The following is a 24,938-nucleotide window of genomic DNA, read 5'->3' as shown; positions in this document are numbered from 1 at the left end:
CTAAAAATACAGGAAAGGGGGCGGGCGGTGGCTCTTAAAGCAGCAGCAGCTGTGAGGCAGCTCAAGAACCCCCCCCCCCAAAAAAAAAAAAAAAAAATCAAACACATCATCTTCACATCTGGACGCTACATTGAGGGCAGGATGATGTAGCGAGGATGAACAGTTGTTCTACAGACGATGTGAAGAGTTTAGACGCACGCACCTAAGTGGATAGGATGATATGCGCAGTGAGCCAACACACAGGCGATTCACTGGAAATTTCTCACTTACTCGGTGCCTTTCTAAGTAATTACGCTAACATATGCAGTGGCATGTTATTACATATTTGCTTTCGACCTAATATGTGCGTTTTTTCGGCACAATGGACAGCGAATTGTTTTTCTCATTGTGCATGTCCATATGGAAGCTGCCAGGTGAAACAGGAAAAGGAAAAAGGCATAACTCACATTACAAACTAATGACTTATTCTTAAATGATTGGCTTATAATCGTATGGTTTTCTCAGAAATATTGGTGTGAAATGCAGTATTTTGATAATAGGATTACTTTAAAAAAGTCACTCATAATTTCTCTATATTCAGCTTCCGAGGAACTTGAATTTCTCGTATTTTAAAGTGGCAATTTAAGAAATGTAGGCCTGGAAAAATATCTACAACAGATCAAAAGTATCTGAAAGTGATTTTCTTAAGAAAGATGGGAAAAAAATACAGCAAGGCGCCATTCTTAAGGGAGGGAAACAGGGGGAAAAGACTGAAGTTTGCCAAATGACACAAGAACTGGATTGAAATTTCAGTGGCATCACATCTCATTCTGGATCTCAATGTTATTGAAACAGTGTGGGATCATCTTGACAAAGAACAGAACAAAAGCCAGCCAACGTCCAAAGAAGAGCTTTGGAAAGTATTTCAAGAAGCCTGGAGAACTATTCCTGAAGACTACTTAAAGAAACTACAGGAGAGTTTGTCTAAGAGGGTTCAGGCTGTGTCAAAGAATGAAGAAATCAAACCACTGTGCTCATTTCCTGTTTTTCTGGAAATATCTAAAAAAAAATTTACGAAATGAGGGGTGGCTCAAGACTTTTGCACTTATGGTGCAAACATTTGATTATCTAGTGTTGTATGGCCATGTTTGCTGTGTTTGTGTTGCAGCACAGAATGAGCATTCAACCTCTCAGCTGTGCACAGATTTATTAAAAAGAGTTGGTGTATTTTACTATCCAATACAGAGAGTTGTCAAAGTGAGAAAGTACATTGTTTCAACTGAGTGGCCACAACACATACAAATACATATACATATACGTATACATATACATATACATATACAGATACATATGCATATACATATACATATACAGATACAGATACATATACATATACATATACATATACATATACATATACATATACATATACATATACAGATACATATGCATATACATATACATATACAGATACATATACATATACATATACATATACATATACATATACATATACATATACATATACAGATACAGATACAGATACAGATACATATACATATACATATACATATACATATGCATATACACATACACATACACATAGAGATATAGATACAGATACATACATGTACCATACATATGACAGGTGAGTCAAGCAGTGTTCCTATACAAACACTGAAGAGTTAATAGTTTTATCAGCATGCTTCATTAGATGTAAATTGAGAGGAGGATGACCAGCTGTAACATGGGTTTGACACGGTCACGGGTGTTGTTCTTGTCATCGGCATCTTGGATAAACTGACCCTGTGGTGATTCCCCACACGTCTCTTCTGTGGGCCCTGACTGGCTGACTGTTTGCATTAGATATTGCACCGTCGGAAGATTTATTTGAATGATATCCAAATAACCAGGGATCCGTTGTTGAAACAGCAGTCAGCATCCTGCTTTGAGTAATAAATGACACCATGACCCCAGACAGATGGTTGTTGTGGCATAATTCAATTTAATGATAAATCTGTAAGAAAATGTGAATTAATTTGTGAGTAGTGGCGGAGTCAGAACAGCCATTTATTGGAATTAACCAAAAGAAGGGACCACATAAACCAAAAGTGAACATTTTCAACCAGCTTTGGTGTTTCCTCACTTGTTAAAAGGTCAGCTCATCCAAACAATGTTGTAAAACCATTCAAACACTTCCGACTCTTATCAAACCTGGTTGGAAAACATTGTCTCTGTTCTTCTGATGAAGCCACAGAATACAATGTCAACATTTTTTAACTATTTTCTTGAATCTCCAAAGAAACTCCAATAACAATTCTAAAAAGCGCATTACTTTTTCAAACTTTACCATTTTATTCAATTTTTTTCTGTAAAACCACTTGTTGTGGCTTCTGAAATATCACGTATATATTCAAAATTAAACTGAAGCTGAATTAAAATGGAGAACACTTTTTTTGGGGGGGTGAATTACTGTTCAATATAACTGAAATACCAACTTATATTCGTTTGTTGGATAACAGAGCTTTGAATCTTTAGACAGTTTGGCACCAGCACATTCACCTTTAGTCATGTTACATGTTTTTTTTCCTCTTACTTAATTTGCAATGCATATTAGTTAGGGTGCGTCCTGACAATAGTCAGATCAACTGAGCTCGAGTTTAGTACATTTTTTCAGTGCAGAAAGAGAGATAAGCTGGTTACTGAGTATGACCATGGTGGCTATCCAGCTCTTAGCTATATTTCATTTATAGTACTACTGGAGCAAAGGCCACTCTAGAAGGACAAAATGAATAAGAAAAGATACTTTCTGGAGCATCCAGAGGTCAAAGACTACCTGGTCAAAGGAGAAAGATTCACCAAATGGTCGGAGGTGAGTGAACATAGAAATAAAATGAAAGCAGGCGATAATTATGTATCAGAAAAAGGAAAATATATGCAGATCAAATAGTTAACTCTCATTAGTGAACAGCACAGATTTTTCTTTGAATCCAAACCATTTTCTTTGGGTTATTTTTCTGAACTTTAACTCAACTAACTTAAACATCAATACACATCTAGTTTATGTGAACCAGTTCAGCATCAAGGAGATTATTAAAAAAACAATTAATTATATGAGTACTGGTTCCTGTGTCTCCTTCAAGGACTCAACAAAGACTGTTCCAGTCACAATGAAGATGGATCCAAAAGGTTTTTATGTCTACTGGATGAACCAAAGCAAGGTATTCAATATTTAGAGTTTGGAAAAGGAATGAATTCACTGGTGAGGAGCAGCACTACTTTCCATTTAGTCAGGTTTAAACGTGGGCACACAGGGCACTTTAAAAAGAGCACCACTGCAATAGGATTGGCGTTACATAACTTCTATCCAGACAAAGCTTCTAATTTTTGGGTGATTTTCTTAGAATTAATCTATTTTTTTGTTCAATTGCATATCATTAATTAATGTCTATTTAAAGTTGCTGCACTGGATGACGACATGCTAAAAGATGTTCCTCAGTGTAAACCTTTAGATACATTAGAAATGTTGCTCTATCATACAGCCAGTTTACAGCTGCATGACACTGTCCACAAAGAATCATAAAAAGACTTATTTTAAGTATGCTTTATAGCAAAACAGTCATATAAGACTGCGTTGGATTCTGACTGCATATCAAACAGTGGAAGTCATGTCCTAGATTCACAGCCACTGTGTGGATATGTGATGAGTCTCTCCTGAAGCTGTGGGATAGTTCAGAGCTTCTGTAACCACCTTCCTGCCTCAGTAGCTATTGATCGGTGCTGATGTAGGTTCAGGATCTCGGCGCACTGTGCAGCTGCGCTGTGATGTACTCATTGGAGAGGACTCTCTGTCTTTTAGTGCTCTGTCCCTTCGCTGAGGCAACTTCAAATGCCACTTCTCAAATCAGAAAACTGACATTTAATATGTGCCCTATGTGTCTGAACGTTATTGTACTCAAATGCTGTTGGGGATTACAAAGTTTGCATGAAGATTTGAAATGAAAAGAGAAGAACAGCACTTCTCTGCATGTTGTTTTAAGACAATGTAGTGAGATGTTCTTCACACAGAGTAAATCTCATAGTATTTGCTTTTTGCCAAAGGATGATTTGTATCTAAATCCATATTTGGCTTAGCGCCTACATGTTGATTTTAGTGTTGGAGACGTTCTCTGCCTCTTGTTTCTAGGAGACAACATTCCTGGATGTCGCTACCATCAGAGATACCAGAACAGGAAAATATGCTAAACTTCCCAAAGTGAGTATTTGAAATATCATTTAATGTAGTAATCTGCACTCTGATCCAATTCAGTCCAATGGATGTGCCCCTTGTGAAAGAATCTCTGCACCCATGCAAATATGGTGTCGAGCCTTTAATTTGCCCATTAATTTGAGAAGCATATTTGCATTGCAAAAACGGCAATGGACAAATGTACAAGGGCTACTCCCCAAACACAGAAACACACAGATGCACTGGCACATAAACAAATATAAATACCGTCCATGCCCCAGACTGAGTCATGACGTGAGACTTCCATGAGCAAGCTCCCTTTGCTTTTCAGCTTAAAGTTGGCAGTTGTAGTTTCAATTCAGTTCCAGTCCTATTCTCTACAGAGAGCTGCCATATGCAGCCATCATCATTTCTCTGTTCCCCTGAGGGAGAGCTGAGAGGGCCGTATCATTGTAGTTTGGGTGCAGACAGAAGCACATCTTCCTCTTTAATCTCTGAGGAGCTTTTGGACAAGCTGCTCCAACGCTGATGTTCACCCTGCATCACAGAGAATAGAAAAGAAGCAATTTATTGTGGGGAGGCAATCACAGGAAGGCAGTACCTACAGCGTCTTGTCTTGTTTGTGTTGTACCGGAATTAGTGTGTGTGTGTGTGTTTTCGTGTGTGCAAATCTCCTTGTATTTGTGCATATGTTTGCATGTCTTGATCACCATATTTGCCTGAGTAAGTGAAGCCTCCGGATGTCCAATCAGTGCAAGCAGTATGTGCTGCCGACTTAAATTAAGCTTCCTTTAAACAAATGAGGAAAAAAATCAATCAAACAACAGACACACAAAATGGACAACAATCAGTTGGAAAAGAAATTGCATATTTGTGTTAATTTTCTTTTTACAGCATCCAAAAGTCCGCAATGTGTTCAACCTGGACTTCCCAGACAGCAACCATCTTGCCAAAACCCTGACCATCGTCTCAGGTCCAGACACAGTGAATCTGACTTATCATAACTTCTTTGCTTCAAAGGAGAAAGTGACACAGGTAATAAACCAGACAACATGAAACTGAGTTGTGTTCTACTGGCACTGTGTATTTCCTCACCAGTTTACAGTCTTTCTGTCATTTATCCCCTCTGATAGCTCAAATGCACCCACAGGCCATCAGACATTACACAACAGCTATTTGCTTCCCCTCATATTAGGCACCCTCTGCTTCCCTTTTAGTTTTATTAGACTGTATGACTCCAACATCCGGATTTAATCAGCTGTAATAAAATTACTATTATTCCTTGTTAAAATGCAACATTCACTGCTATCCTTTTCTGAGACACTACTGAGCTTACACCCTCTGGTGGAGAGTTTGAAAAGCTTTTACAACAGTTCATGGTGACATTGACTTTGAAACAACATTCCTGATTATTGTTCTTGTTAAATGGACAACAGAACTGGGCAAATGACATTCTTGCTATTACCTACAATCCTGCAAGGAATAATTCATGCAGACAAGTCTTCCTGGAGAAAATGTAAGTGAACGTTGTGCAATTTGACAACTGCTTGTAGATGATGAGCAAAGCACTTTTAGTTACATAATGTACCGCACACAACAAAGTTGTTTCATATAAGTACTCTGAATTTGAATGAAAATACTCTGTGATACTTTAATTTCAGATACGTCCGCATTTCTCTTCACACCAACAAGGATGGCAAGATTCCAGTGAAAAAGTAGGTTACAGTACAACCAAGTCAGTGTGTGGAGTATGTTTCTATATTTTCATCTCAGTGTTTCACTTGTGTTTTTTCAGCATTTACAAAATGTTCCCTGCCGATAAAAAGAGGGTTGAAAGTGCCTTAGCAGCAGCCCACCTCCCCAAAGGAAAGGTCAGAAGTGAAACCTTCTGTCTATCAAAAATTCATTTCTAATTTGGCCTTTATTCCTATCAGCTCCCCAATGATTGTGTGTTTAAAGTGTTAAAGTGTTTATTGTGGTCTTTAAGTAAAATTCCAAGAATTCTACAGCAAATATTTTTACATGCTTTGCATAAATAAGTTGCACAACAAACTGTTCTGGTTTAAATTTTATAGTCAAGTGTTTCTAGTCAAGGTCTGACATGAAAATCGTATCTTTATGTTTTAGTATGACAGCATGAAGCCTGATGTGTTCACTGAGTCTGCCTTCAAGTCCTTCTTGACAAATCTTTGTCCTCGGCCTGAGATCTATGAAATCTTCACTTCTTAGTAAGTTTACTTCTGTACTGCACTGCGTATCTCCTCATATTACTGCAATATTACTCCTTTATTTGCTGCTCTTTAAATCATACTTATTATTTTAGTTTTAGCTGAATTCTAATTTGACTTTTTGAGACTATCTCTACTTCTAATTCCGGTCTAACACTTGGCCAGCCTTAAGCCTTATCTGACTCCAGTACAGGCTGGCAGGTGGCAGATGGGCCATGACGGGCATGAGCACCATTAGGCAAATGTCTGATGTGACTCTCATGCCTCCTTATGAAATGTAGCTCCAACAAACCCACCATGACGAAAGAGAACTTCACCAAGTTCCTTAACGAGAAACAGAGGGACTCCCGGCTTAATGAGGAGTTGTTTCCACGTCTGCGGCAAGACCAGATCAAAGCCCTGATTGACAAGTATGAACCATGCTCCAATAATGCCAACAGAGGTGAGGCTCATAGAGAATTGGCTTCCTCTTTAGAGGATTGACAGCCTTGATTATGCTTTTGTACTTTTCCTTTGAACGCTTCAATCTTTCTCTCATTCATGTGCAGGTCTGATTTCTCCTGAAGGCCTTATATTCTACTTGATGGGTCCAGAAACAACTGCTGTCATGCAGGACAAGCTGGCCAAGTGTCAGGACATGACCCAGCCTATACCCCACTACTTTATCAAGTCCTCCCACAACACATACCTAACAGGTCACTTACATCACTTTGATTTTTAAATTGCAAGGAAAAAAATCATAGGCTAAAGGTCATCAGAGAGAACAACTTTATATTAATTTGTGGCAGTTACAGAGAGTAATTGCATTAAGGTTTTTCCTTGTCATTGGCTTGTTTACTATATGTGCAGCCTAGGAGATATTCATTTTTTCCATCTCCTTGTATAGCTGGGCAGTTCTCTGGAGTGTCCTCTCCAGAGATGTACCGTCAGTGTCTTCTGTCTGGCTGCCGGTGTCTGGAGCTGGACTGCTGGAAGGGGAAACCTCCAGATGAAGAGCCAATCATTACCCACGGCTTCACCATGACCACTGAGATCCTCTTCAAGGTAGCTTAAGATTTAATTAATGATAAATGTTTAAGATAAAGACATCATCATTTCATTTTCATACATCGCTTAATCTTGAAACCCCTGTGAATCCAGCACAATTAAACAACAGATACAAATATGTCATTTGGATATGCAGAACAACAGGCTTTTGCAGTGGCTTCACACCTCTTTGCTGGTAAATGATCACCTCAGTCAGCTCAGTTTGCTTTGTTTCACAACATCTTTTCAAAAACACATCCAGAATTTGTTTACGCTGACTTTTTAGGGTCATAATGTATTAGAGTTATCCTGATGAGTAAGAAATAACTTACCATTTAGCTATACTGACATGGACATTTGAAACAAAGACAAACAAGCGTGCAAAAGCCTTCCGAGAAATAGAGAAGTAGGCAGGCAGGCGTCATCCTCTCACACTCAACTCTTCCATTTAAGGGCAGCTGGTAAAGAGGTTATGAGGCAAGAGCACTTTGTTATTATGTCCCTACTAATTTTTTTTAGAGAATTGTCAGAACTGGCCCAATTTGTTGAGCTTTTGAGTGAAATTGATTCATTAATTAATTGAGATTATATGCATGTTTTTCCAGTTTGTTGCTCTCCTGTTGGTTTATTTTGATGTCCTATTGCTCCTCATTTAAACTAAATCAAACAACTATTATCTGAAACATTTAAAAATCCATAAATGCTTGTCTTTTTGTGATATGTGACAGGATGTGATAGAAGCCATTGCGGAGAGTGCCTTCAAGACCTCAAAATACCCCATCATCCTCTCATTTGAGAACCACGTTGACTCGTAAGAAATGAGCTTTAACATAAACTCATACCACAACTCGAAATGATCATTTCATGACGTAGTTATTTTTTAAATAAATCTTGACAGAGTATATCAAATGCAGCTGAATCTGTTGAAAATACAGAGGTAGGATGCTGTGACAGGCATTACTTTGATTTGTTTCAGGGTGAAACAGCAAGAGAAGATGGCCAACTACTGCAAAACCATATTTGGTGATGCCTTGCTAACAGAGCCTCTGGATAAATACCCTGTAAGTCCACTGCTGCAACACAGAATTCTGTCAAAATAATAATTAGATTGAATTTAGGGTTATACATGGAGGGCTTGCTGAACAAAAGAGTATCCGATTGATGCAAGACTGCCATTTTACTCTGTGTGACTCAGCTGAGTTTGTAATCTTGTCAAAGTCATGAACAAAATAAATGGCACAAGTTCAAGTTTCATGTCTGTTTACTCACATCTCTGCCAGACAAGACCCTGACATACTCCCATGCTGATTTTCATGAGCAGCCAATTTCTGTTGACCTCTTTTCCACTCTTTGTGTGTGTGTGGGGGAGATATTCACATATTTGTATATCTGTGACCAGAAGACATGAGAGACATGGCCAGAATTTCTGAATTGATTAGGTCATGAATTTTTACCCAGATCTTTTATATTTAGCCATTTTTGTTCCGGACAAATTTAAGGACTCAGTGATGTTTTTTGCTTCCTACACAAATATAATCGACACTAGTGGATGTATTCCTTTGGATTTTAAATCAGATTTTCCTGGGCCTTAGAGGTTGAAGTCAAAGAACTTGTGGTGCTCCGACTTGAATCCTGTACCATGAGGTCAAAATTTGCTTTGCTTGCTGCTTTTTTCTTTTTTTTTTTTAAAAGTCCTCTTTCAAAAAGTAACAAGAAGGAAAGTGAGCATAAATTTCAGCAAGGCCAGTTATCTAACTTGCAATCTTTAAGAAAGGATCTACAACAATATTTTACTGGTTCCTCTTTTGCTTATCTCCAATCCATCAACCACATTTCTTCCAAGTTTAATGAAATTCACCTTGGTAGGTACTGCAAACATACCTCCACATCTGTGATGGAAGCTTATAAGCAATGTTTTGCGTTCATAGCTGTATAGGCTAAGATAATGCTCACTGACACTGTGTAATTATATAAAAACCAAGAATGTGACTATACTGCCCTACTATTGTTGATTAATCTTTGAAAATAGACTTTGATATCTCTTCTTGTCTTGTCTCTTACATCCAGCTGAAACCAGGCCAGCAAATTCCCAGTCCCTCTGAGCTCATGGGCAAAATTCTCATCAAGAACAAGAAGGGCAGCCACGATAAGCCAGCCCAGACAAAGAAGAGCACCCAGGCAGCCACTGATCAGATGACAACTGCAGCTGCAGCTCCCCAGGACCCAAACACCCAAGCTCTGGATACGCCTAATCCAGCAGTCAGCACCCAGGAGAACCAAGGTGCACACAACAAATCTCAAAGCGAATCAGGTTATGTAAAAAAAATAATAAAATACAGGCACATTTTGTTATTTTTAGTTTTCACTGGCAATATGTTTATATAATTAAGCTGAGGGGGAGGCAGCTGTGGAGGATACCGAGGAGCAAGAAGATACTGAAGAACAGGATGAGGAGAAAATGAAGACATCAGATGAAGTAAATCATATAAAGTTTTTATCTATTTCCGTCAACAAGAGCCCAAATGTCACTTAACTTCCTGTCAATCCCCCACAGGGCACAGCTGGACAAGAAGTAACAGCATACGAGGCCATGTCATCCATCGTCAACTACATCCAGCCCAACAAGTTCATCTCTTTTGACAACGCCAGAAGTATGCCTGTGCACCACAGCCTCAACTTGCAAAATGCAATGTGCAACAAGGCTTTGGTAAACACATCAAAATCAATGTGACTTATGTAGCTCCCCACCCCATATTCTTCTTCTTTCACAGAGAAAAACAAGAGTTATGTCATCTCATCTTTTGTGGAGACCAAAGGGGAGGCAATGATTGCCAAGACTGCTGTTGAATTTGTCGAGTATCCTTAAATAGTGCTGTAGATGGAGACCCTCAGTTTAAAATCACATGAATTGTGTTGAAAAGAAGTTGTTTGATGCAGTCAGTGGAGAATAAAGGGACAATTGCCAATATAAAGAAATATATTTCAAGCTTCCTTAATCATTTTCTCAGATACAATAAGAGGCAGATGAGCAGGATTTACCCCAAAGGAACAAGAATGGACTCATCCAACTACAGTCCTCAACCTTTTTGGAATGTTGGCTGTCAGATGGTGGCGCTCAACTACCAGACGATGGGTATAAACTAAGATTCAACACTAAAAATCCCTTAAATTCAGACACGCTTATATTCTTTTTATACTTTAAAGTGAGCTTCCATTTTTTGCCACAACAGGTCAGTGTTGCACCTCTTAGAGCTGCACAGGCCTTTGCTGTGCTCAGATACCCAAATGGTCACTGCTGCTCCTGAAGCTGAAGGGAGATGGCATTGACGGACTGTTTTTGTGTGTATTTTCAGACTTTCCCATGCAGCTGAACATGGCCCTGTTTGAATTCAATGGCAGAACAGGCTACCTTCTCAAACATGATGTTATGCGTCGTGGAGATAAGAAGTTTGACCCTTTCTGTGACAGGATTGACACAGTTGTGGCAAGCACATTGACCATAAAGGTAGGTTCACGGCCTCTCACTCTCAAAGACGTTAAGGCTGCATTATTTATGTTACTATCTGGCAAGTACAGAGGTAAACAATCAGTGCAATATGTGTTTGGCTGACAGCTGTTTTTGCTTGCTAAAACTGAGGAATAAGCTAGTCTCAAGGCTGTGGAAAGTCTGTATATGCTGTTTGGATGCAGAGTTCATAATAATAAGAGCGCCCTGCTGCGACTGAAACAGGTTCCTGGTATTTTAGTGGACTCTGCATAAGTGAAAACCCAAGATCTATTTATATCCACTGTTTCATCAGCTTGCATAGACACTGCAGAACTCATCAATACTACTAACGAGTTCATACATGTGTGTCATCAAATCTTATGCACTTGTCTCACTAGATCTATTCAGGACAGTTTCTGTCTGAGAAGAATGTGAAAACAGGTGTTGAGGTGGAGGTGATCGGACTGCCAGGAGACCCCAAGAAGAAGTATCGCACCAAGTGGTCCACCACACCTAACGCTATTAACCCAGTGTGGAATGAGGAGCCTTTTGTTTTTGAGAAGGTGAGTGTTAAAGCACTAAATATTCTAATAACCGCAGTGCATATAAGGGTGAATGTGTTTGTGTATATCCTGATGACTTGATATGTGTTTTTTTTTCAGATCTTGCTCCCAGAAATGGCCTCTCTAAGAATTGTAGTCCATGAAGAAAATGGGAAATTTTTGGGACATAGAATCATCCCTATTGATGCCATTCAGTCAGGTCTGTAAAGCTGGAAAAAAAAAAGAAAAAAACAAACCACCTCATCTAATCTACATATTTTAAAAGCAATGAGTCAGTCACAGTCTCAGAATGTTTGTGCCTAAGTTTTAGCCAGCTTCTGTTTCATTAGAGGTGCTGCTGCCCTGTTTAAATCACCACAATTTTTATTTATGCCCTGCAGGCTTCCATCACATCTGCCTGCGCAGTGAGAGCAACATGCCTCTTACTCTACCTGCTCTCTTTGTGTACATCGAGGTCAAGGACTACATCCCTGCTGCCTTCGCAGGTGCTAAATTTTTTACTTAAAAGAAACCACCTGCTATTAATGTTGCCAGAGTGACAGTCAGGGACATAAACTGGATGTGTGGAGCTCACTAGTATTTAATTATTTTTTTTGATTATTTAAATGTATGAATTGCTGTTGGCTTGTACACTGATGGGTTTGACTCTTCCTCAGATTTCACAGATGCCTTATTTAATCCAACAAAGGGCTCGGAGAAGACCACAAAGACCCCCAAAGAGGTAAAATCATCCACTACAACTGATATGTTATGTACCTAGATTTCCTATAAACCCTTATCAGCACTGATTAGGTTCCTGGAAGATGACCAGCTTTGCTAGATTGCTCATGTCCTGTTTTCAAACCCCTGCAGTCATCTTCTGACTACATTTCTCCCTACGAGTTGCCTCTTGTGGTCCAACCCCCCACCGACAAAGCCAAAGAGAATGAAGCCCCTGCTGAAGGTAATAAACAATTCCAGGTTTATTTTCTGGTGATTCTGATATTTAATATGACTCCTGTATCAGGTCTAACTGCTTGTTTTTATTTCATCAACGTTCTGCCCTTTCTAGAAAAGACTACCTCTGAACCCACACAACCTACTGATGCCACTGACCAGTCATCCCAGTCTCCCCCTGACAGTAGTGCAGGGGAAGCTAAAGAAGAGGCGGATACTCCACAAACTGAGCCTTCTCAAACTCAAGACACGGCTGCGGCTGAAGATGCAGGGCCAGATACAATAAGCCCCACATCTGAAATCCCCCCTGAAGCCTCTCCTTCCCCTGAGGAGGCTACTACTGAGAGCGAATCAGCCCCAGAACCAGTTCCTGAAGCCAAGGAAGAACCAGGCACTGACCCTGGAAAAAACCCAGATGCTGATCCAGATAATAAGGAGGCATCAGAAGCAGCCAGCACTGTTGAAGAGCCTGCTGCTGAGGAGCCTGCTGCTGAAGAGGCTCCTGTGCCTGCTCCTGTGGCTTTGCCCTGTCCAGCTAATGCATCAGCCGAGTCTGCAGAAGGTGACTCATCTCAGTCGCCAACATGCAGTGAAGGTAACAATATAGTGCTTCACATGCTGCACTCATCACAATTTCTCTTCTGTCAATCCAGTTTCGGTAAAAGGATGCTGGAAAAGAAAAATAAAGAGCAATTTAGAAGCATTTTCTGTTGATTAGATTTTATCCAGGACTCACATAAGAAAATCCTCACAACACGGTCCTTTGTGTTTATGCTGCAGAGCCTTCAACAGTGACTACTGAGCAACTGACCCAGCACAAGAACTATCTGAAGGTCATCAAGCGTCAAGAGAAAGAGATGAAAGAAGCTGAAAAGAAGTATCAGAAAAAAGCAGAAGATATGATTCAGAGATACTCTGACTCCTTCAAGACAATCAAGAAGAAGGTTTCGTTGAAGAAAAAAGAGTGAGGATTTTTTGTCTTTTTCTTGCTGGAATACAATAAGCAGTTTGATAAAAGAGGGTTTGATAATGTTGGTGGAAGATGGGTGTTCAGATACCCATCTATCCACTTGTTTATAGTCTAATCATTCACCAAAGATAGTTCTGCTTCCTGCAGAGTAGCACCGAATTTTACAGCATATTAATACTGACTCACTAATGAAGCTGTTGTTGTTTTGGTCAGGTTTATCAACGAGATGATATTCAAATGCATGAAGAATATTCTGCAGCTAATGTGTTTTCCTAACTGAGTTTTAGAGAATGGAAAAAAAAAACTGAATGAGTTTGGGGTGCAGTGCTTTTTGTGCACCATCCTCCACATTATGCTGTGAGGGCAAGCCATCTGCTTAAAGAGAGCACAGCGGCTGTTAGTGTATGAACTCCTTTGCAAACGTTAAGCTTTGTTTTGTTGTGCTATGTGTCCTCCAGGGGAGGGTGCAGCACCTCTGACAGCAGTGTGAAGACAGAGCGGGTGCAGGAGCAGAAGGAGAAAATGCAGGTTGAGCTACAGGCTCTGTGGACGGAGCAGTGTGATCAGATGAAGAAGAAAAAAGAGCAGTGTGCTACAGAGGTTAGTGAAATACATCTTTTAGTTTGAAGCTCCTTAGTTCAGTTAAAAGTTAGGGGAAAAGACCTCAGTAGTGAGAGGAAAGTCGATATATTTTCTTTTTACTCTAATAAGCATTGTCACACAATTCTGCTTCTCCTACCAGCTCTGTAGAATAAAATTTGCATCTTTTCAGCTCTGTATTTTGGTTATCTGACCCACACACTCACTGTTTGTTATGTACCAGGAACACAATGAAATCTAGTCATTTTGATTTTATTAAGATTCTTCCTGTTTTCAGGGCACTTTACAACATAAACGAAGTGATAAAAGAGGTGTACAGAAAAACAACAAACAATAGATCAATAAACACCTTGCCAGCTGATCATTGTAGATTTCAAGTAGAATTCAACTCCAAAACCAGATATACCTACAAAAATCTGCAGGGTGGAAAAAGCTTTTCTGGTAAAAAAAAAGTTACCAGAACAAGAAGACACAAACCTTCCCAACAAAAACAGCACACAAACAAAGTAAGATACATAAATAAGAATACAGAGTCAATAGAAAAATTCACCAAATGGAAAGCAACACAACTCCATCTTAATCATCCTGTTTTATCTACAGCTTATGTCAATACAGTTTAGTACAACAGTGACCTTATAAGATGATGTGTCATTATCAAACACTGTATAAATCACCTCCCCTTCACATTCTAACTCAGCTATAAGGGCTGGAGTCATTGCTCCATGCAACTGACAATCAAACCCCTTTTTATAAGATCAACAAACTCATTTAAACCCAAGTTAATGGAGAAATAAACACTTGAACATACATCGGAGGAATAAGAGCTACTAAAAATTAAAGGAATTATCTTTGGGAAAAGATTTTTTGAGGTTTACTTTTAGTTTTTAGTTTGGCCCATTGCTTGTTTGTTCATGACCCAAACTGCAGTCCACTCACCTTTGGTTATCAAGACATTTTTATAGAATTTTCAAACTTTGGCTTGTCGATCTTTATGAAGCCGATGGTCAGTATTTTCTTTGTGAATGTGTTTGCCCCAGACTGGCTAAAAACCCAAACTGGATTAGGTTTGAATACACAATATCGATGCATGCTCCCATTTTAGTATCGCTTTACTCCTGCTTTAACAGTACTTACAGTTCATTACATTTTACTGCAGAATATTGCCCTTCTTTCACATGCATTTTAAACTGTAATTCAGTTTATGTATTCGGCTGATTTGCTTACAAATGAAGATTTACACAATGAATAGATACATTTTGGGAGGCTGTGTAAGATATAAATAAAAGCAGAATCATGTAACTGTAGTCTATTTAATATATATTAAACATATTGTTAGCTTGGGCTATTTTCAATTGAATACAGAGCCTAAATGACTCACAAATCATTCCCATTTTACACAGCATCCAAATTTTTGTGTAAACAGGGCTGTTGATTACAGTAAAAGACCAAGGAGATTAAATTTGCTTCCAAAAGAACTAACAATAAATTAAGTATGTTGCCCTGATTATGATCTTCTTCATAACTGCTATTATTATTTTGTGCTCCTTTTATTATTGCTAAAAGTAATTGGTAGTCCATTCAGTAGTTAATTAGCTAACCTGATCATAACTGGGTTGGGTTTGTTCAATTAGATTACCATTTGGACTTGATATTCTAGCCATATGTGGTGATTCTTAAAATTGAAAGACAAAATCTGCTCTTTGTGACAGTTCTTATGAGTTGCTCTCAAGCAAACACTCTCCTCATAGAATTAGTTTCTATGACTCAGGATGCATTCACCTTTCTCCTGCAGCATCTAATTTTACCTTACTTTATTGTGTTTCTGGGATCATGAGAAGCCAGCAACCAATGCTTAAGAGCCTCTTTTGATTCTGCATCAGACTGAAATGCTCTCAGAAAAAGTTCAGGATCTGTGTAGCATTTAAAGGAGGTCAGTCGGGTCATTTTTTTGATAGTTGTGCCCTCAGTTGACAGAGTGCAAATAAATGAAAGTTAATGTTACGTATAAAGGTCCTTGGCCAAACTTAAAGTTGCTAATTAACAACAGAAAGATTGCACTTTTGATTAGTGTTATGTAGAGCAATTCAAGTCTCATTTAGAGCTTTGCCTTGACTGAAAATGTGCCATTTCCTTATCCTGTTGTGACAGAGACTTGCCAAACTGTTGGAGATGGCCATGGAGAGACACACCATTGAACTGAAGACCTTGGAGAGGTGTGAGCATGCATGCAACACATTTAGGACACGATGCACACATCAGAAGGCTTTGCTGAGTCTGTCCAATCTGTGCCTTGAGGCTTTAGTGTGACACTGTCTGTGTGTCATCTGAGGTGATAAAGTTGACATTTAGCAAAGAGAATACCTCGAATAATGAATGAATCACCTCAGCAGGCGGGTCTTCCAATGTCCTTGGCTGGCTTATGGTGTTAGGTTTGTGTGTGTGTGCGTTGTCCAAAGTCCCCAGCAAGCAGATGGTTATCTTAGGACAGCCATTGTCCAACAGGTGTTTAAACAGCAGTAGGAAAGCAAATTCAGCTCTGATCATCTAGTTGTCTTCTTTTCACTGTGCATATAAAGTCACATCAGTCACAGTCAGCCCTGCAACTCTTAATGAAAGGGAAAAGTTTTTTTTTAGAGGTCAGTTTTCATTTAAAGACTTTACATCTTCACTTGCTGTTTTTTTTTCTTTTATTGCAGTGAAGCTAAAGAAAAGAAGAAATCGCTCTCAAAATGTTCATCCACAGAGAAGTCAAAGTGAGTTCACAGCCTTAAAGTTCACAACCTATTCTTACCAAGAAACAACATTGTGTCCAGAGTGAAAAATAAACATCTAATAAGAAACAGCTCAGCTTGTTCATGTTGAGCTGGTTTGAATGATGTGGTGAATCTTCAAAGTTATGTATATGTGGTCTAATTGAAACGATCTTCATTTAGGCTGAAAAGGGCGATGAGTACTGAGCTTCTGGATGAGACAAGTCAGTCTGACAGTGCAGTAAGTGTAAAACTACTCTCTTTACAGCTACAATGTCTTTTAAACATGTATGTAAAATTAAAGGAATAGTTTGATAATCTCAAAGAGCTCTTACTGAGTGCCATATTTCTACGTTTATGCCATTTTATTGAACAAACATACAGCTACACACAGAAACAACTAGCCTGATCTTTGAGCCTCCAAAGATGAGCACATATCTGTAAACTGTTTTTAATGTATTCAACAGTAAATCAATCAATGATAAATTACTTCTAAAATGACTCATAGCAGACTGTTTCCTCCAGTTTCTAGTATCTATGTTAAACTAAGCTGCCTTGTTGTACATTTTATGTGTAAGTTGTATTGAGGTCCTGGCATCAAGGCTGGACTAACCCTCTTAAACTTCTCAACATTCTGAACATAATCTCTGAATAAACCCCAAACCCTCCTCTTGCTCATCGGCGAGCCTCTTTTGTCAAACTGTTACTTTAAGCCTGGAAATGTGTTGGGCTCATATGGTTCATCAGGGGATGTCTTCACTAACAGCAGCTTAAAAGTTTGACATTCTATAATCTTTTATCTACCTATAGCCAGTCACACAATGTACTTCTGAAAAGGACTATGTTTAATCTTGGTTGGGGTTTCCTGCTTTTCAAACACAAGCAGGAAGTTCCTGTGCCACTGTAGCTTTTTATGTACTTGACACACTCCTGGCTGACAACAGCTGGAGATTTGGTACAATCCATTCAAGAATGACAACTATTGTATACCCTGTTCACTTTTAAACATGGATGGTAACAACAGATTATACAAGAGATGAATGTCAAAACTGGGACTTACTTTAAATCTTATGCGGAAGTATCTTAAAGTGTAGTAACAAAGATGGCTAATAGAAGCTTGGAATCCCCTCTGACTTTATCAGACTCCATTTCAATTAATGTTCTCAAGAAAAACTAGATTAATGTAATTTGTCTATAAGTCATTACGATGTCCTTACCTAGTTTCACTCCTTTCGATCAGATTACTGGTGGTCCTTCTGAACATAACTCCATAATTGAGTCGATGTTACTGTATTTTGGAAGTGTATTTGGGACTGGCTTGGCATGCCTGGGAGTGAGTCTGTGGGAGTGATTAACAAGCTGTTTGGGTAAAAGTAAGCCAGAGAGTTCTTTCATATTCTTCTGAGGGAGTAAGTAACACATATTCCACTCTCAGTTTTGCTGTTTCCAAATGCTTTTCAATTTTAATGCACTTTTTAAAGAATTTTAGTGTGCAATTTAGCATTAATGTTTAGTATTAGGGCACACAGACCCTTTTTACACTGCCTGTTTTTGGGTGGGACTGTTGCACTTTTATTTTGTATCAGTGTCCTGCATAGAGGTGGTATTTATACTAAAGTAAAAGGGCCAAAATTAAGGCTACTAAGTACACAGCAGAGGCTAAATACTGGAGACTGAATCCTGGCCAAAGCCAGTATCTGATTGTAATAATGACTAGCCAACAATAGTAGTCAGTCTAAGAAAATTAGAGGGCAAGTTTATATTTTATCTGGGCGGTATCTCATGCATCTAATGCAGCTACTCACTGGATCATCTATTGACTTGTCTGTGTATTAGCGTGGAGGGGCTAACAAATAGCCTCTCTAAGCTGGTGGCCCTATGAATTAGATACTCACTCGAGTGGACATTAGCATGGGAATAATTGCAATGTCTCTCTTGCAGAAGACAAATTTGATCTAAATGGTAATAAAAAGATACTTAAGCCAAGTTCACAGTACAATATTTTTTTAGTCAGTCAGATCGTTGTGCTGTTCATTGTATGTAGTGTGCTTCTCTTGTGAGAAGCTTGTGAGAAGTTTTGAAGTCCTACTAGCTTCACACTACACAAATGACCTCCAGAACAAGAGGTCTTTTGTCACAGAACAAGATTTTCTGCAAGAATTTGTCCGGACTTGTCTGAGTGATGTGTCTTGAGCAGTTCCAGTTGTCATGCAGAGAAGTCTCTCTTGTTATTTGATTTTACACTATTCACAATACAAAAGTCTCCTGGTGATTCAGTGTGTTTTGCTCACTTGGTTGATGCAGATAACTTGCAGTTTTTCTCACAACGGCTGCTCTCTCCCAAGTCTGTCATCGATATTGCACATTGGAAAAATGAAAGAGGCATGGGTGTTTTCGTCAGCATCTAACCAAATTCTACTCAGTTTCCTGAGCAGACTGTACTTTATCCATCTTGCTCTCCACCATGTCTATTGTATGTTATTTTTCTTCTTAAGGTTCCCCCCTCTCGTATCCTACGACCCCATCTCTCGCTCTCTCACTGGCTGTAGCTCCTCACTCACCAACTCCCTCGCTGACTGCTTCATAATATCAAGCCACCCAGATATTCAATTGGAGAAAGGGACATATCCAGAAGTCTCACAAATGACGGCTTTGAAGTGTTCCCACTTAGTGTTTTCATGACCATTAATCAAACTTAGATTTTCTTCAGCTCTGGGCCATATGTCTATATTTGTCTGCAAAATGATAATTGTGCTTAAAATATTGTAGTTGCACAATACATCCCCACATTTTTTTTCAGTGTTAGAGCTCCAAATGTATGTCATATAATAAGTATTACAATGTCATTTCTGACTGCAAAAACCTGGATGGCAACAGTAAAATGTCAAACAATTTCTATAGAATAGGGAGTGCAATTAAGCTTAAAAAAGGCCATTAAAAGGGCACAAAGCAGGAAGAATCTTGAAGTGTTGGTAAAGATCTGAGTTAGGAATGCTCTGGCACTGTAATCGTGGAAAGAATCAGTGGTAATGTTTCATATGAGTAACCTCATCAGTTAACACTGTCAGCCACAAATGTCAAACGAATATAACTTCAATTTTATTGAAAAAAAAAAAAGGATTCTAACTAAAAGAGCTGAAAGCAATTGGATTTGTAGATGCAAAACTAGAATTTTTATCACATTATATAGTACTGATTTGTTTGTCGACTAGCAACTCTGTCTTGAGATGATGGGAGAAACAAGCAAAAGCAAGAGAGCAAGTGTGTTTCCCAAAAGGCTGAACTCTCCGTTTACTTTAACCCTTAAACACCTAGAGCAATTCAAGAACAGTAATTATTTTATCTGTGGGCGGCAGCATAGGTCTTTGAGGGTTAACAAATAGCACAATTTGCATGCAGATCTGAAGCTATGTGCACGCTACACTCAACATGTCCATGTGTGTCTAAAACACCACCAGTATCAGATTGCCGTGGTGCACTCAACAAATTGTTATATTGAACAGTGTAACCATGGTTACGAAGTGTCTAAAGATTTGAATAAAACAGAAAATGAATATTACCTTAGGCATGTTACAGTGCACATGTTCACATAATATACGCCTACATTACAGAAACAGACACACACACTCAAACATTGTTGAACTGTAAGTACACCCACATACACTAGAACACACATGCTTATTCACCCACCATGGGCCCCCAGTCACTAACGAACCAACACACTTTTTCACCCAATGAATAAAGTTCAGCAGGCTCTGACTATAGGCCAGGCTTGCCCATTATTCAAAGTCTGTTTACCATGATCGGATTAATCCATGTGTGGTCGATGACTCACTGAGCTCTGCTCTTGTTCTTCTGTCAGCTCATCAAGGTTCAGAGCTGATGTATCTGGGTTAATGACCCAACCATTTCACTTCGCTCCTCCATCATCGACTAGATATGGGTAGCAGAACCTCCCCCATCCCTCCACACATTTGGGTCGCATTGCAGTTCATGCTGATCATCTTAATCAGTATTTATCCATTAATTACCACAACTAGTTATAACACAATCTCTTGTTTAATCAGCAATGCCCCAGTATTGAATTCTTGAGTTCAGCAAGGGCTGTGTTATTTAACTAGACAAGTCCAACCTGCGATTTAACTGTATTGATCCTCTCTCTCAGGTTGCATCCCACGGGTGCATATACATACGCTCACAGGGAGGAACATGAGTAGATGAACCACTTACAGACACACTAACAGTCTGTATCTCTCACACTAAAAGCACAAACACACACAAACAAGCTCGCACAGACTCCAAACCACAAATCGATAGTGTTTTTCAGTAGTAACATGTTTTGTGCTTTATTGTGTTGTTACAGTCTTCAGAGTACAGTCCACAGCAAGAAGCTCTGATGAAGAAACAAGCTGCTACACTGGAAGAAATCAAGGCTCTGACTAATCAGGTACACACACTGATATCAGGAGACACTTGCTTTGCCTCTTAGGAGGATGTTTCACAGACTTTTCTTTGAACAGAAACAGTGGAGCAAAATGAGGGAAGGAAGGAGGGAAGTTCTTTTTGCACGTAATACAAAAGTACTATCCACAAAGCCTCATGCTCAATTCCTGTCCCTCATTTTTATTCCCCTCAGGCCACTATTACATGAATTCACTGAAGGCTTGCCCTTAAGCTAAACTTAATTAAAAAGAAAGACTTATTCCCAAAATGTAATGCTTTAGCTTGCAGTGATGAGCATTTTGCCTCAGTCATAACCTTTAGAGGAGCTCACATCCGAAATCCCTTGCCATTTTGTGAAAAGACTTTTGTCTTTCCTTTCCAAACACGTTTGATATACGTTACTACATACATGCCCCTACAGGGATCTAATATCAGAATTATGCCCACAAGGAATCCATCATTTTTAAACACACTGTGGCCATCTGCTCATTTAGTGCGTCCGTGTGATGATGCAGCGTGACACATCAATTATAAGGGATTTAGAAACAGCAGACCAAGCTCCTACAGCTGTAAAGGACGTCAGAGTCCTCTTAACGACAATGCTTTCTTCTGAACTGGAGAAATCTTGGCAGTTAATATTGAGAGAAGAGGTGTGAAATAGTTTAGACATTGACGTGGGGATGCCAGATGGATGATGAGGTTCTTATGTCTAACCAATAGTATTAGCTTACAAATACATTTTTTGTTATTGTGAGAGGCAATGGGTAGAAATTCAAATGAGGCTTAAAAAACAAAAGGATGAATGAGGATAATTTAATGTGAGCCAATATATGCAGCTATATTTAACATTGTTGATTGTCTATTAAGACATTTTCATTGCATTTGTCATGGTCCCTCTTTTGGTTTCTTAGTTTCTGTCATGTTTCCTTGCTTCCTGTTTTATTTTGTAGATATTTCCCCCCGTGTAATCTGTTTCTTCCGCTCTTGTTTCACACCAGGTCTTAATATTCAGGTTGCCACATCTCGTCCTTGTTAATTATTTCACTCCCTGTGGATATATCCTCCTGGTTTTAATTTTCTCCTTTGCCAGATCATTGTGTGTTGTTTTTGTTCCAGTCACTCCCTGCTGGTTTGTTCTTGTTATCAGGTATTTGGATTCACATTTTCACCAGTCTTTTGAATTTGTCCTGCCTGTTGTCTGCAATTGGGTCCTCCTCTTCCCCGAATCTTGACAGTACAGAGCTAAAAAAAAATTATCAGAGATCAATCTATGTCACTGGATTTAAGTCATCTTCCTAACTTATGGTTAAAATTGATCTTTATTCTAAGTTGTGCCAAAACAAAAACTCATAAATATTATAAGCACCAGCTGAAAATACAGGCCCAACATAAACACATCAAATTTGTCGTATTTAATGTTGTATGATGCACCAAATATTCTTAATTTGGGAAAAGTTTGAACTACAGGCTGGTCAGTCCAGCACCTGCTGTCCAATATTTATTTTCCATATTTTTATATTGAGAAACATTATTCCAAAGTCACTCCATAATTTGTAGATGCAGTTTTTTTTCAGATTGTTGAACCTCTGCCCATCTTTATTTCTGAGAGACTCTGCCTCTCCAAGATGCTCTTTTAATGTCTTTTATGTCTCTTTTAAAGTACCACTTACTTTTCCAGCCTTTTGTTGCCCCACCCCAACTTTTTTCGAGAAGTAGTGTGTTTTTTTTGTTGTTGTGAGTATTGGACATTTGGACATGAGATTTGAAAATTGGTGCATTTTGTTTTCATTTACATGTTATCCTGCCTCCCAAAATCTTTGGAAACGGGGTTGTAAAAGAAGCAATAAAGGTGTCAACAACTTATTTCGATAATCTTCTAACTGTTCTTTGGTCCCTGTGTTGGCAGCTCAACCAAGACGCCCTGAGTGAGCATGCACAGAAAGGGAGGTCTCTGCCAGCTGAAGTAAGGGAGGCTGTTAATGTCTGTGTGGGGGCACACTTCCCTGAACTGGTTGATGAGACTGGAGACAAGAAGGCTGCAGGAGTGGGCTTTTATGGAGATGTCTTCTTGGGTTAGTTGTATCTTAGACTCACCGATTTCCTGTGTAACCCAGCCTTCATCTTTTTTCCTGGACACAATATTTCTTTCAATCTGTAATGAAGCATTAAGTCCGAGTTTGACTATGAAGTAGTAGAAGACTATTCAGTTTACAAAGCTCAGAGTGAAGATTAGTGTAGATGTGCTATTCACAGTGACAGTTAAGCTAATAATGATGCGTACTTGAAGGTTTTGTAGTCCAGAAATAGATGGTTTTGAAATATTTTCTGTTCCTATTTATTTTCTCATGAGTGAAAAAACACCCTAAATTAGGCTACATGTTGACAAATATCTTCCAGATGGAGACTTTTCACTAAAAGCTTTTCCTTAGTCTTCCTCCTGCTCTCTTACCAAGTTTGAAACTGGGAATAAATGTTGCAAGAATAATGTAGTGGTATAAATGGGTTATCACCACCTGCAGGCTGAGAGAGACAATCACTCCATTTGTCACACTTCAGCACAGCTTTATTTTGCATCTGTGATTCTCTCTGAGGCCAAAGTGAAGCATTCACTCTGACTCTGATGTAACCATGCAGACAATTTTGCAGAATGAAAGGTGATTTTACTCTTTGACAAGCATAAAAAGCCTATAAAGCCATGACGATGCAGGACCAATACATGAATAACATGTTGGCTGGATGCCATTTGGTTTGAAAACCCAGGTTTATTATTGGCTTAGATTATTTTTGGAGCCACAATATTTTTCTTATATTAATTTAATTCATGACAGTTTCACAAACATGATTTAATTAGATTTTTTATTTTATTTTATTGTTATGTAAATGGATGCAAAACTTTAATGGATGCAAGCATTTACATGCAAGGCAAAAAAAAAGCCCAGCTGAGGAAGAATGAAGAGGTGGCAGATGACCAACGCAGAGCTGTCAGACCAGACTTCGGCTCCTTGTTTTACATGACTTGACTGATTACTGTCACTTTCCCTCGCTGTTTCGAGAATTAGTTACCTAACCAACTTGAGTAGGTGTCGACATAAACTATTTAGTAGGGGTTAAGAAAGCATCATTGATTGCCTTAACATAGACCCTCTCACAATGTCCACAGCGTGTTAAAAATCTCCTTGAAAGAGCTTGCCAGAGAAAAGTCCTGGCACATCTGCAAATGACACAAGTGTGAAACATCCAGCTGAAATACCTTACTTTGAAAGGAATGTTTGTACAATTTATTTCTGTTTGGAAACTTTTGTTTTATGGCTATTTCATGATTTACCATGCACTGGGGCTGGTTTCTTAGCAATCGCAACTGTTACTTTTTCCTGTGTGACTTTCCAATTAATAAAGTGACATATACATCGTGTGTGTTTTTTAAAAAATTTTATTTTCACAAGGAAGTTGCGCTGAAAACATTTACAGCAAATTTACTTGCAAATGAGAAGGAGTCGGTTTGTATGAGGTTTGCATAAACTTCTCAATTGTTTCCAAGGAGAACAGCAAAAGTAGCAATGCGTTGTCAGACAGATGCACAAATGAAAATTGTTGTAATACATGAAATTACTTATATTGTTTGAGTTCATGTCGTGGTTACAATTGTTTTCGACAGTTCATAAGCAAAACAAGAACAACTGGAGTCCTAATACCAGCTGGGGCCAGAAAACAAGATAGGCAACTTACAG

The 24,938-nt window shown here is 38.8% G+C and overlaps 1 protein-coding gene across 1 annotated transcript; it reads left to right on the top strand.

The window, feature by feature from the left end:
- Positions 1 to 2,627: 2,627 nt before the first annotated feature.
- Positions 2,628 to 24,621, top strand: plcb2 (phospholipase C, beta 2). The gene is made up of 32 exons (XM_072365416.1): positions 2,628 to 2,851; positions 3,123 to 3,200; positions 4,166 to 4,234; positions 5,102 to 5,242; positions 5,644 to 5,723; positions 5,869 to 5,922; positions 6,003 to 6,078; positions 6,335 to 6,435; positions 6,717 to 6,877; positions 6,984 to 7,130; positions 7,322 to 7,479; positions 8,190 to 8,272; positions 8,438 to 8,522; positions 9,529 to 9,742; positions 9,852 to 9,937; positions 10,016 to 10,112; positions 10,233 to 10,317; positions 10,470 to 10,594; positions 10,815 to 10,966; positions 11,347 to 11,511; positions 11,611 to 11,710; positions 11,892 to 11,996; positions 12,168 to 12,232; positions 12,364 to 12,454; positions 12,563 to 13,042; positions 13,228 to 13,411; positions 13,876 to 14,017; positions 16,166 to 16,230; positions 16,714 to 16,770; positions 16,951 to 17,008; positions 21,131 to 21,214; positions 23,117 to 24,621. The coding sequence occupies exons 1-32, from the start codon at positions 2,768 to 2,770 to the stop codon at positions 23,285 to 23,287; spliced, it is 3,843 nt and encodes a 1,280-aa protein (XP_072221517.1). The 5' UTR covers positions 2,628 to 2,767; the 3' UTR covers positions 23,288 to 24,621.
- Positions 24,622 to 24,938: the final 317 nt, after the last annotated feature.

This window comes from Leuresthes tenuis, unplaced genomic scaffold, assembly GCF_036924035.1.
Source record: "Leuresthes tenuis unplaced genomic scaffold, fLeuTen1.0.hap1 SCAF_15, whole genome shotgun sequence".
Lineage (NCBI taxonomy): Eukaryota > Metazoa > Chordata > Actinopteri > Atheriniformes > Atherinopsidae > Leuresthes > Leuresthes tenuis.
The sequence above is the reverse complement of the archived record's forward strand: the minus strand, read 5'-3'. Positions and strand labels throughout refer to the sequence as shown.

Bases quoted from the DNA above. Each gene is read 5' to 3' on its own strand.
- plcb2 (XM_072365416.1), top strand. From the start codon at position 2,768: ATGAATAAGAAAAGATACTTTCTGGAGCATCCAGAGGTCAAAGACTAC. The intron at 3,201-4,165 runs GTATTCAATATT...TCTTGTTTCTAG, and splicing joins ACTGGATGAACCAAAGCAAG to GAGACAACATTCCTGGATGT. The intron at 16,771-16,950 runs GTGAGTTCACAG...ATCTTCATTTAG, and splicing joins TCATCCACAGAGAAGTCAAA to GCTGAAAAGGGCGATGAGTA.